This window comes from Poecile atricapillus, chromosome 9 (assembly GCF_030490865.1).
Source record: "Poecile atricapillus isolate bPoeAtr1 chromosome 9, bPoeAtr1.hap1, whole genome shotgun sequence".
Lineage (NCBI taxonomy): Eukaryota > Metazoa > Chordata > Aves > Passeriformes > Paridae > Poecile > Poecile atricapillus.
The window spans coordinates 9,658,637-9,670,108 of record NC_081257.1 but is presented as its reverse complement, the minus strand read 5'-3'; the positions used below and the strand labels follow the sequence as shown (position 1 = coordinate 9,670,108).

The following is an 11,472-nucleotide window of genomic DNA, read 5'->3' as shown; positions in this document are numbered from 1 at the left end:
TGCACGTGTTTGTTTGCGTGTGGGGGAGTGTTTTAAGAGCAATATCTTTCCTGTTATACAAGGTACAGCCCAGTTGTTGAAATTCAGCCAGCTGGGGAAAAAAAACACATGAGGAAATCTAGTCAGGTCGCTGAACCTGGGAATCTTCTGGTGAAACAGACCCTGCCTCTTCCCTTCAAACAGCGTGTGCTGACAAAGTTTATATTAAGAGGCTAAAGAGGTGAGAAGTTAGGGAGAAAAAAGAGGAATGGCTCATCTGTCCCAGGCTGGGGAGAAGGAATGGTTCCCACTCACGCTCACCAGAGTTTGGAGAGCAAGGGCTTTTCGGACAACCCAGGTGAGAAGAGACCACAGGAGAGCTCCAGTCAAACCTCTGGCTGAAAGCTGGGTCAGCCCTGGGGTCAGGCCAGGTTACCTGGGGGTGCCTTGGGCTGGATCTTGAAAACCAGCGAGGATGGAGATTGCACAACCTCTCTGAGCAATCCACCAATGTTTGACTGCCTGCATGGTGAAAATAGACTGCACTAGAAGTGGCTCATACAGAACCACATTTTTAATGTCATCCCGCTCATTAAAAAGAGAAAGATCAAATCTATTTTGTAACAGGAACAGTTTGCGTGAGGCACGGAAAACTTCTGGTACCAGAGAACTGATTCACATGAGAAGGAATGTAATAGATGGAAGGAAACCAAAGGGTGCCTCCAGTTACATTCCTGTCTTGAAATATTAGTATTGCAGCACAAAAGGTTTGTATTTATAGTAGTGGATACCAACAGGGAAGATACTCTAAAAATAAACAAGGATGCACGGATAAAAACATCTATGTTGTAGCTCATTCTGAGAACGAAAGGGAATGCGGAGGCTTAATGATCATCAGCCGATTTTATTTTGGGACTGTGAGCTCTTGTCAAAGACCAAACAGGGCTGGACACGACCCACTCGAAACCCACGCGGGCCCGCCGGCCCGTGGGCTGGGTCACTTCGCTGCCGGACCCTTTAATGAAGCTGTAGCCCGCGGTCCGGCGGCGGGACGGGACGGGCCGGGACGGGACCGGGACAGGGACGGGACAGGACAGGACGAGACGGGACAGGACAGGACGGGACAGGGACCGGGACCGGACGTGCCCCGCGGCTCCCGCGGCCCCGCGGCCCTTCCCGCGCTCTGCCCCGGCCGCGGCCCCGCCCATGCCCATATTGGGCTGCCCCGCTGCCCCTGCCGCGCCTCATTGGCTGCGGGGCGGAGGGGGCGGGGCCCCGCGGGGGGCGGGGCCAGCGTGTGCGCGGTGCCGCTCCGGCCGCTCCGCGCCTCGCCGGGCGGGGCCGAGCCGCGGGGCCCCGCCGCCGCCCCGCCTCCCGAGGCATGACACGCCGAGCCGCCGGCGAAGCCCCGCTTTAATTGAGGCCGCCGGCATGGGGCGCAGCGCGTAGGGCAGAGCGGGGGCCGCCGCGCTCCGGGCCGCAGACACCGCGCACCCACGGCCGTGCCGAGCGGAGCCGCGTCCGGCGCAGCGCGAGACCGACCCAGCGGAGCGGGGCCGCGTCCGGACGCCGCGTGGGTGGCCGGCGGGCCGGGCGCTGGCGGCCGCCGCTGCCGAGCCCCATGAAAACGCAGGTCTGGGGGAGCTCCCCGCGGGCGCCCATGGCTGCGGCGATGCCGTGCAAGAGCGCGGAGTGGCTGCAGGAGGAGCTGGAGTCGGGCGGCGGCCGCTCGCTGCTGCTGCTCGACTGCCGCCCCCACGAGCTCTTCGAGAGCTCGCACATCGAGACGGCCATCAACCTGGCCATCCCCGGGCTCATGCTGCGCCGCCTCAAGAAGGGCAACTTGCCCATCCGCTCCATCATCCCCAACCACGAGGACAAGGAGCGCTTCGTTAAGCGCTGCAAGGCCGACACCGTGCTGCTCTACGACGAGGCCACCGCCGACTGGCAGGACAGCGGTGCCGCCACCTCCGTGCTGGGGCTCCTGCTCCAGAAGCTGCGCGATGACGGCTGCAAAGCCTATTACCTGAAAGGTGAGGTGCCTCTCGGCCTCCCCCCGGCCCCGTCCCGCTCCCGCAGCCCTTGTCCGTGTCCGCCTGCGCAGCCCCTGGCCGGCCGCTGCATCCCCGGGGTGCCCATCCCCTGGTCGGATGGCGGTGGCTGGCTTGTTCTGCCTTCTTCCCTTATCCCTTCTGCCTGATTTATTTTTATTTTTCTGTATGGATTTTTTTTTTTCCTCCTCCTCTGCATCCCGCTTTAATCCCCCGCACAAAATGGTCGCAGGCTGGAAGCAGCCGGGAGCGCCCCGCTCCTTCCTGCGTCGCCTCCCCGGTAGCGGCGGGAGGAGCCCTCCGGCGCTGCCCCGTCCCAGGCCGATCCCGGCTGGGCAGCGCCGGGCGCCCCTCTCCTCCGCTCCCCGGAGTGAACCTTTCGGGGGTTCCCCGCCCCGGCACCAGGCTCCTCTCCAGCCCTCCCGAAGGAATGGCCGGATTTTGGGGGGCAAGAGAGCGCTTCCCTATTTTTATTTTACCTCCTCACGTAACCAAAAAGCGAGCTCTTGGTTTTTCCTCCCCTTTGCCAGGCAATGCCGGCGGTCTGGGAGCGGGCAGCCCGGCTGCTCCCCCGGGGCAGGGCGATGTGCAGCGGGGAGCTGCGCTGCCGGGGAGCCGAGCCCCGCACACGCCCCTCCGTCAGGGCTGGGGGTGCTTTGGGAGCTTTGGGGATTTGGGGATTTTTTGGCCATTTTTGAAAGATCGCAGCGGGCTGAGCAGAGCCCACAGCTGGGCTGCTGGGACCCTTCCCATCCTCCCAGCGCTCGCAGTGTGGTCGCTGGGTGGCAGGTTTGAGGCAGGAATGACAGCAGAGCGGGGGAGCCTGCGTGGGGGGAAGAGCGGTCAAGAAAGTTGCCACTTGCGGCTCTTTAAAAAACACGGCTGTTCCTTGATAGACCCTTTTTGGGGAGCCGGGGAAGCCGCTGGTGGCGGGGTGGGGAGGCAGGGGGACAGTCAGGTATTTGGGGACCAGCCCTCGGGGCTGCGCAGCCCCCACACGCCTCCTTCCAAAACATGGTGGGGGGCCAGCACAGGGGTTGATCCCATTGCCCCCTCAGCCCTGCGATCCCTGCCGGTGGGCGAGTCTCCAATCCCATCATCCCATCCCCGCTTGGGGTTCCCCATGGGCTCCGTTGCTCCCTCGCTTTGCATTCCTGCTTCTCTCGCCGTCCTCCTCATCCCTAGCAGGAAGGAGCGGTTTTGAAGTTACTCCTGAGCTCTCCCCGATGGGCAGGGGAGGAGCTGAGCCCCTCTCTCTGCCTTTTTCCGGGAGCCTCGGTGGGAAATGTTTCCAATTAAAATTCCAAAATGGCTCCTCGGCGCTGTCTGGCGGCGCGGGGGGAGGAAGAGGGCGAGGACGAGCCTTTTTCATGAATGGATGTGGCAGGAGCTGTCTGTCCTGCTCAGTGACCCCGCCACAGCCGCCGAACCCACTAACGAAGTTTTCAGGAGCCCTTTCTAATTAAACCATTTGTCAGTGTCAGATCCCGATAGCTGAACTCCGCTTTAATACTGCCTGGAAAGGAGGTAGATCAGTGGGGTTTTCGCTTCCCTGCCTCTGCCTTCCTTCCCAAGCTGCTGAGCTGAAGAGCTGGAGGAAAAGACTCGGGGGCAGATGTGAAGGGTCCCATCACTTTGCACTCCTGCTGTGGTTTGGGTGAAGAGCAAACCTGTGACACTGCTCTGTTGCAAAACCTATTTGTAGTGATAAAACAGTTGTGAAGATCACTCTGTGGCAAAACTCAGGGTCTTTTTTCCTGCTTGGAGAGGAATAATTTCGTTGGGTTTTAGTGCCTGGGGTGAATATGTGGTGGTTGTCCCTGATCTGTCTTTTCAGACATAGATCCTTTTCTCTCTAATAATAGCTCTCACCTAAACTGCCCCAGACCCTTATTTTTGAGAAGTGAACAAGGCGAGATTGTGTCTTGACATTGATTTTATTTGTGGGTGTTTCTTTCTTCTGTGGTTGAGATTTGTCCCTGTTTTTCACAAGCAGTATTGAACTTTGTAAGAACCACTCTTTGCTCTCCTGGGACCTGTTTGCTCAGGGAAGCCCAGGGAAGATGAGAGAGCAGGGGAATGCTTTTCTTGGTGTGAAGTTGAAGGGATACCAACTTTTCCCAGTAAAGACTTTCTGAGTAACTTCTGTTCACATGTAGAAGGATTTCCCATTCTGAAGAATAAAACTTTTCTTTTTTTTTTTCTCTGTGCCTCTTCTCTTCCCTTTCTCCTTTCCCACTTCCTAGGTGGCTTTAACAAGTTTCAGACTGAATACTCTGAGCATTGCGAGACAAACCTTGACAGCTCCTCACCCAGCAACTCTCCCCCAGCATCAGTCCTTGGCCTGGGAGGGCTGCGGATAAGTTCCGACTGCTCGGATGGCGAATCCGACAGGGAGCCCAGCAGTGCCACGGAATCGGATGGGAGCCCCATCCCGAACAATCAGCCCGCCTTTCCAGTCCAGATCCTACCTTACCTGTACCTGGGCTGTGCCAAAGATTCAACCAACTTGGATGTTCTGGGCAAATACGGCATTAAATACATCCTGAATGTGACTCCTAACCTGCCAAACATGTTTGAGCATGACGGAGAGTTCAAGTACAAGCAGATCCCCATCTCAGATCACTGGAGCCAGAACCTCTCGCAGTTCTTTCCCGAGGCCATTGCTTTCATTGGTAGGTAGCTGGCAGAACATCTCTTTTCATACTCACCACTTGGGAATGTGGTGTGCAACTTCCCAGGGCTGCTGCTGTCTCCAGCCTCACCTCTCCGGGGCACAGCATCAGCTTATAAGCCGAGTGTCAAGCTGTGAGGTGGCACATCTGGTGCATGTCACCTTGGCTGAGCTCAGGGAAGCCTCCCCTTCCAAAATTCAGCCCTCTTGCAGCACCTCAGCTGAGCTACCTGCAAGTGGTTTGACTGGCCCTGCTGCCTCTGGCCCTTGTTGTGGGGATTTGCACTGGTGTGAAATGGCTGAACCCAGGCAGTGGGGAGAGCTCCTTTGCCTTCTGTGCCTGGGGATGGGAGCTGCATTAGTGTGACTGGTGCCAGCAATTCCTTAGCCCCAAATGTGGTTACAATCAGGCTGTGTGTGTGTGTGTGTGTGTTCCCAAGGGGATTTGCTAGTCTAGTTGGGATCCTGCTGTAAGTCACCCTAGCATAACTAACTCCTTGTATGGATACTTCTCCTAAGGTAAGTGTCAACACAATGAGTTAGTTATAATAATTATACTGCAGAATTCCGAGGGAAAAACTGCTCTGTAGACAGCCCCTGCAACAGTTTTGGCTGGTGGGGTTCAGGAAGGAAGATCCCTTCTCTCAGGCCAGCCTTCACTTTGAGAATTGCTTCTCATTTTGTGGGAAGTGTCTGTTGGGCTGAACAGGGATGTACACTTCCAGCCTGACCTGTGCTGTTTGCTAACAGTAGTCATTAGTGTAATCAGCTCTGTTTTATGGGGGTGATTGGCACAGGCAGTAATATCACCATTAACTATTAAAAGCCCCATGGTTTCATGTCTGGTTACAAACACTTGTTAGGTAAAGGAGAGGGGTACCTTTACCTGCAGACTGGAGCCTGTGCAGCCCTTTTCATTGTTGCCCATTTCAGGCTCCTTAGCTTGTGCTTGCTGCGCTGCAAGGCCTGAAATGAGGTAGAGCAGTGGTGGATCCTTGGCTGCTCTTCAGCTCTCAGAAACCCTGGTTGCCACACGCTCTCCTTTGCCCCCAGCTTCTGCTCTCCAGTAACACAACTGTGCTCAGAAGCTGCTGCTTCAGTGTGGCAGCAGGGACCTGTCTGATGTCCCATCTGCACTTCCTGCATGAGCGTCAGGGGTGAGGTACAGTGTCCCTGCTGACATGTGGCATTTGGGATCTGTCTGCTCCAGTCAGCCCGTGTCTCTGTGAGCACAGAGCACCGAGCTTGTGCTTTCCAGTTAATGACAGGAAATGGAGGATTACCTCACTCTAAAACCAAACACCAAGAAATGCTGTGCAGGTCAGATGAAAGGCAAAAATGTCTGGAAAAATGTTGAACAGGAGAGCCTGGGGGGAGGGCTGGGTACACTGGGCAATGATTGCCCACCCTACTGGAAATTCTTGCCTGGTTTTGGAGGCTGGGCAGAAAACCTGTTGTGGCTTGGGTCTGGATTTTTGTTTCGCCTGCATCTTCTTTGCCCTTCCCTGCACTTAAGGTGCCAGAGTGTCTCTTATCTCCGGCTTTGCCTGAGGATCCTCTTTCTCCTGCCACCTTTTTGCTCCCTGCTGAGCTCTCAGTCAAATGACTGACTTCAAATAGGGCTGCCCAGAAGTAAAAGCAGTGCTGGGTACTTGCGTGCATTCAGTGCTCTCAGTGGCGTGTCCCTCTTTCAGCACTGAGATGTCAATTCATAAAGGGATCACGCTGTTCCGGCTGTGCGAGAGACAATGAGTGTGTGTGTGCTTTTCAGTCGGTGGCAAGGGAGGGGAAATTTCCCCACTGTTCTCGCCATTTTTTGGTCCAGCCTGCATTCCTGCTTCCCGCTACCATTCATCCTGAGAGTCTCCTCCAGCACAAGCGTTTGTTTGTAGTGAAGTGCATTTCTGTCGATCCTAAAGAGCAGTTTCACAATAAGGGAAGTTCCTGCACTTCAGACTCTGCTTAAATTGGCATTGGCTGCATTCATGTAACTTTCTAGTAGAAGGAGGACAGGAACAGCAGAAGAGCTGTAGTTCATTCAGTGCTGGGCTGCAGCCTTGCCCTGAGTGCACAGCCTTCCCTGGTTTAGTTGGGGTTGAGCTGGGTGTGCTGTGCCCAACCACCAGCAGCTCCCTGGAGCTGTCGTCTCCAGCTCCATCGGCTTCCTGTGGGTTACTCCAGCTCTCTTGAGTAGAGGGTACTGATGCTCCCTAGGCAAGGGATGTGTTGCTAGACTTGATTGACACTTCTCAAGCACATGAGATGCTTGGCCTTGCTGGGGATGTGCACGTTTGCCACGCAGCAGGAATGTCTCAGGATATGTCAGGATACGTCCCCTGTGGGGACAGATGTGGGTGTCCAAGGGACATCGGATGGTGTCACTAGGGGCAGGGGATCCAGTTCTGACAGTTGTGGCGCTGGGAGCGTGCAGCTGCCACCTGGCCCAGCTCCAAAGCCATGCATTTTTGGTTCAGAATAATAGACTTCCCCTTCCCCTTGTCTTGTTTCAGATGAGGCCCGTTCCAAGAAGTGTGGGATCCTTGTTCACTGCCTCGCTGGCATCAGCCGGTCTGTAACAGTCACTGTCGCCTACTTGATGCAAAAACTCAACTTGTCCCTGAATGATGCCTATGACTTTGTGAAAAGGAAAAAATCCAACATTTCCCCAAACTTTAACTTCATGGGCCAACTCCTGGACTTTGAGAGGACTCTGGGACTCAACAGCCCCTGTGACAACCGCTCGCCCAGTGAACAACTCTACTTCACCACCCCCACCAACCACAACCTGTTCCAGCTGAACACTCTGGAGTCCACATGAAGAGGACGCTGCCTGGTCGGGAACTTGAGCATCGAATCGCTTCTCTTGAGTATTTCAACTCTTAAGAAAATATCTGTCTTGCCAGGCAGCTCTGAGATGAGTAGCTTCTCTGGGTAGAGGTGCCTGATCGCTGCTTTACGAAGGCTAATGCCGCTCACTAAGTATCCTGATCCAAGTGGTTTGAAGAGGTAGTGTTTTTACAGGGGGTTATTTAACATGGGCGATGTTACAGCGTTTTGGACGCAGCTGTCACCGGCAATAACCGCTTTCCTGGGTGCATTGAGACTGTCAGAACACGCACACGTGTGAAGAGCTACCAAGGGTTAGCTTGCTGTGGAAAATGAGGAGATTTATGCACTTGGAAACCTTGAACAAAAGTTGTTGGGCCAAGACTGTTTTAAAACCCAAGTTTACTTTTTTTGATTTTAAAAAAAAAAATAAGAAAAGGTAGATCTTACTCGAGCTTTGGGTTCAAACTCTTTTTAGATATGTAAGTTCTTGACTGTTTGTACAGACCAGGTTGCAAAACCAGTATTTTATTCTGTTTCTTGTTTGATCATTTATTATTTTTTTTAATCAAATGTTTATATTGACCAAATGCATTTTGCACACTTTGTGAAGCCTTGGTATGTCCTGGCATATTACTGGGTACTCCAGAGAGAGATACATGCTGCTGCTGTTGTTGTTAGCATCTGGTAGGAAGCTTTGTTATGTGTGAAGGCCAGTTGGGCTTAAACGCAACCCCTTCACCACTCCTGCACTCACAATCACAAACTCTGCACTGATTCAGCCAAGGTGACTAAGCCGCAAGCTTTTTTTTAATGCCACCCCTGCCAAAAACAGTTTGCTATTGCCAGAGGTAAAACTCTCGTAGCCTCCAGAGTTGGTAGAAGCATGTCTGAGCCTGGCTTCATTCTCTGCTGCCTGTTGACTGACTTAACGTCATCCAGCTGGCCCGAAACCATTCCAGCTTCCCGAGTCCAGAAGGTAGTTGCGATGCTGGCGTTTCTTGTGCACACTGGATTCTTTCCAAGGTGTGCGGGGTGGAGGGGGAATGCAGCAAGCACCTGGAGCAGAGCGAGGATTGTGTGGCGGGACAGGACTCAATCGTCACGCACGGAGCGCGTGAGGGGAGTGAAGAGGTGTGGAAATGATGAGGAGAGCATTGTAACAGAGAATTTTTATATATATATATATATATATATGAATATATATATTAACTGGCAAATTCTGAGATGATTGGAGCTTTCAACAGAGGTTCTGATTTTTTTCTTCCTCTTTCGAATAACTTTATGCCGTGCCTTCTATTCTGAGAAGACTTGTATGTATTTCTGGCTAGTGTTTGGCAAACTCCTTTTACCAAGCTGGGAGGGGAGGAAGTGGTAATAATTTCTGGGAGGAGGGCAGAACGGATTTGGAAATTTCTTTATTGGCTGCAATGTAGTCCCTCCTTTCTCCCCCCTCCCTGTCCACTTTAACTCTCATGTAAGTGAAAAAAAAAAAAAAAGCCACGGATTTTTTTCTAAATATCCAGTTTTTTGTACTTTTTTCAAGAAAAAGAAAAAATAATAAAAAAAAATCTCCATCTGGAGGAATGTTTGACGCTGTCACATCCTGAAACTGTTCTTTTTTGTTAAAGATGTTATCAGAATGTTGGAATGAGCTTCTGTTTCTCGTTTTCTGGTTGTTTTTTGTTTGTTTGTTGGGGTTTGTTTGCCACAATGTTGGGATCGTGGGTCATTGGAAGGGAGAATGGGCGTACGGTTGTGAGTGAGAAAATTGAGAATATCCTAATTGCATCTTACCTCATGGAGGAATTTATTTTTTCAGGGATTTTTTGACAGTGCATCTGTATTGCATTACAGCTAAGCTGGTTTGTAAAGGCTTCCTGTGCTGTTAGTGGTCTTTATTCTTTAAAGGAAAAAAATAAGATGCATCTTTTGATTAGTACAAATGAGAGATTGTTAGTGAGGAATGGCTCTGCTTTCTGAGTTATGAAGGAAAATTAGTGACCCTATATATACTGATCCAATATTGGGACTTTGTTTATATTGCAAATAAATATTATTTTTTCTTTAAAAATGATGTTTGTGTCAGATGCTTGTCTAGCCTCTGCCCATATAAGGGCACGCTGCTCTTATCCATTTTTTATGGTCGATTAGGATCCTTCTGTGACCATGGAGAGCATTTGCTGGGCCGTGTTCAAGTGTGGTGTTTGGTTTCATGCACAGCTTAATTTTTAAGACCTGTGGTAAAATGGAGAGGGGGAGGTGGGCGGGCGAGGAGAGGGATAAGGGGGTATTGGATAAACTGGAGAACAAAGAACAGCTTGAGAATGGGACTGGCTTTGACCCCAGCCATTCCTCTATGCCAAAAATAAATAGATAAACTAAAGACACTTTTGTTCGCTGTTTAAGCGTGGCCTACAAAGGCATGGCAAGGCCTTTCCCACAACTGTTGTGTTAGCAGACTTTATTTTGGTAGGAAAGCAAGAAGTCAGGGGCTTGTGGGCAGCCACCTGATGGGTTATCCTGGGGCTGTCGGAGAGCTGGAGCCCCCTGGGGAAGGGGGTGCTGTGTGTGTTACACTTGGGCTGTGCTGTGTCCCTCTGTGCTCCCTGTGTGGTTTGTGGGAAATCTGGAGGGGATGATGAGGATGCTTTAGGGTGAAAACATGGCTCTAAACATCTTGAGTGCAGCCCAGCTAAGGGAGCTGTGGCTCCCTGTGACTCTGCCTGTAGGTGGGCAGAAGTGGGTTCCCCCCAGCACTCCTTGTTTTAACCTGTATGGCAAGAAATTAAATAAAGTGTTCAATTGTTCAGTTCCTCAGGGTAAGTGTATGTGTCATCTTGTTCTAATCCTAGGGTCTGAGCACCAAAGGCAGGTAGTTTTATTCCTTCCAGAAGCAGCTCAGGCTAGTGGGTGCAGAGGGGAGGTAAAGGCTGAAGCAGGAGCCAAGGGAGTGTGCACATGAGTTCATTTACTCCTGGACTCCATGATGGGAATCTATATATTGATTTGGAGGCCTGTTTGTGGGTAAACAAACAAAAATCTACCTGGTATGCAGGGGAAAGAAGACCTTTATGTTTTCCCCTGTAATTCCATGGTAGAGTAGCTCTTGAGGAAGATAGGAAACTCTGCTGGAGGCTGGCTGCACACTGGAGTGCAGAACAGCTTGTCAGGTGTATGTCTGTATTTGCTTCCATCTAATTTCCTCTCAGGCTTTTCTGCTAAGGTGTGGAGCAGGATATTTGCAGTTAGCATTGTAAGCACATTTGTGTGGTAGCTGAGTTGTGGCTGTCTGCAGCAGCACAGCTGCTGTTTGCTGAGGCCTTGGAGGAAGAGCTGGTGTGCAGGGAACCACCAGGCAGCACCTGACCCCTGATTCTGGGTCATGCTGGGAATGTCCTGGCACTGTGGCACTCAAAAGCCCTGTTGCCAAACGAAGGAGATGACTTGTCTGAAAATCATCCTGCTGTCTGCAAACAGGACACACAGGGGCTTTTTCCAAGCTTCCTAGCCTCAATAGCAAGGAGCAGCCAGCCTGCCTGGTCTTCAGCCATCAATGTCTTACAAATCTCTTTCCCTGGAGGCCTGATGTCCTGTAATTCAGGGAGGAGAAGAGAACTGACATCAGGCAAGGGGCAGTGCTGGAGAAATAGTTACAGAGGGAAAAGAGCGTGGGGTCTGTCTACACTCCCTTGCAGAGGCAGGCACGAGCACTAGCTGAGCGTAGGAGCACAGGCTGAGTGAGAAAGCTGGTTATGTTCAGAGCAGTGGAATTTGGCAAGGAGATAGAGCTTCCCACACGCAGCAGGGAGAAGCTCCTCGGTTAACTCATTGATTCCAGACAAGCTGTTTGTAAGATGCTCTGTGGTGTTCTACTCTACAAGACCAGGTAATCTCCTGCCTGGGCAGAGAGATCTCCTGTCCCTGGGTTTTCACATGTGA

The 11,472-nt window shown here is 52.1% G+C and overlaps 1 protein-coding gene across 1 annotated transcript; it reads left to right on the top strand.

Annotated features, from left to right (window-relative positions):
• Nucleotides 1-1,382: 1,382 nt before the first annotated feature.
• Nucleotides 1,383-9,607, top strand: DUSP7 (dual specificity phosphatase 7). Its single transcript, XM_058844988.1, has 3 exons — nucleotides 1,383-2,012; nucleotides 4,277-4,705; nucleotides 7,215-9,607. The coding sequence occupies exons 1-3, from the start codon at nucleotides 1,601-1,603 to the stop codon at nucleotides 7,520-7,522; spliced, it is 1,149 nt and encodes a 382-aa protein (XP_058700971.1). The 5' UTR covers nucleotides 1,383-1,600; the 3' UTR covers nucleotides 7,523-9,607.
• Nucleotides 9,608-11,472: the final 1,865 nt, after the last annotated feature.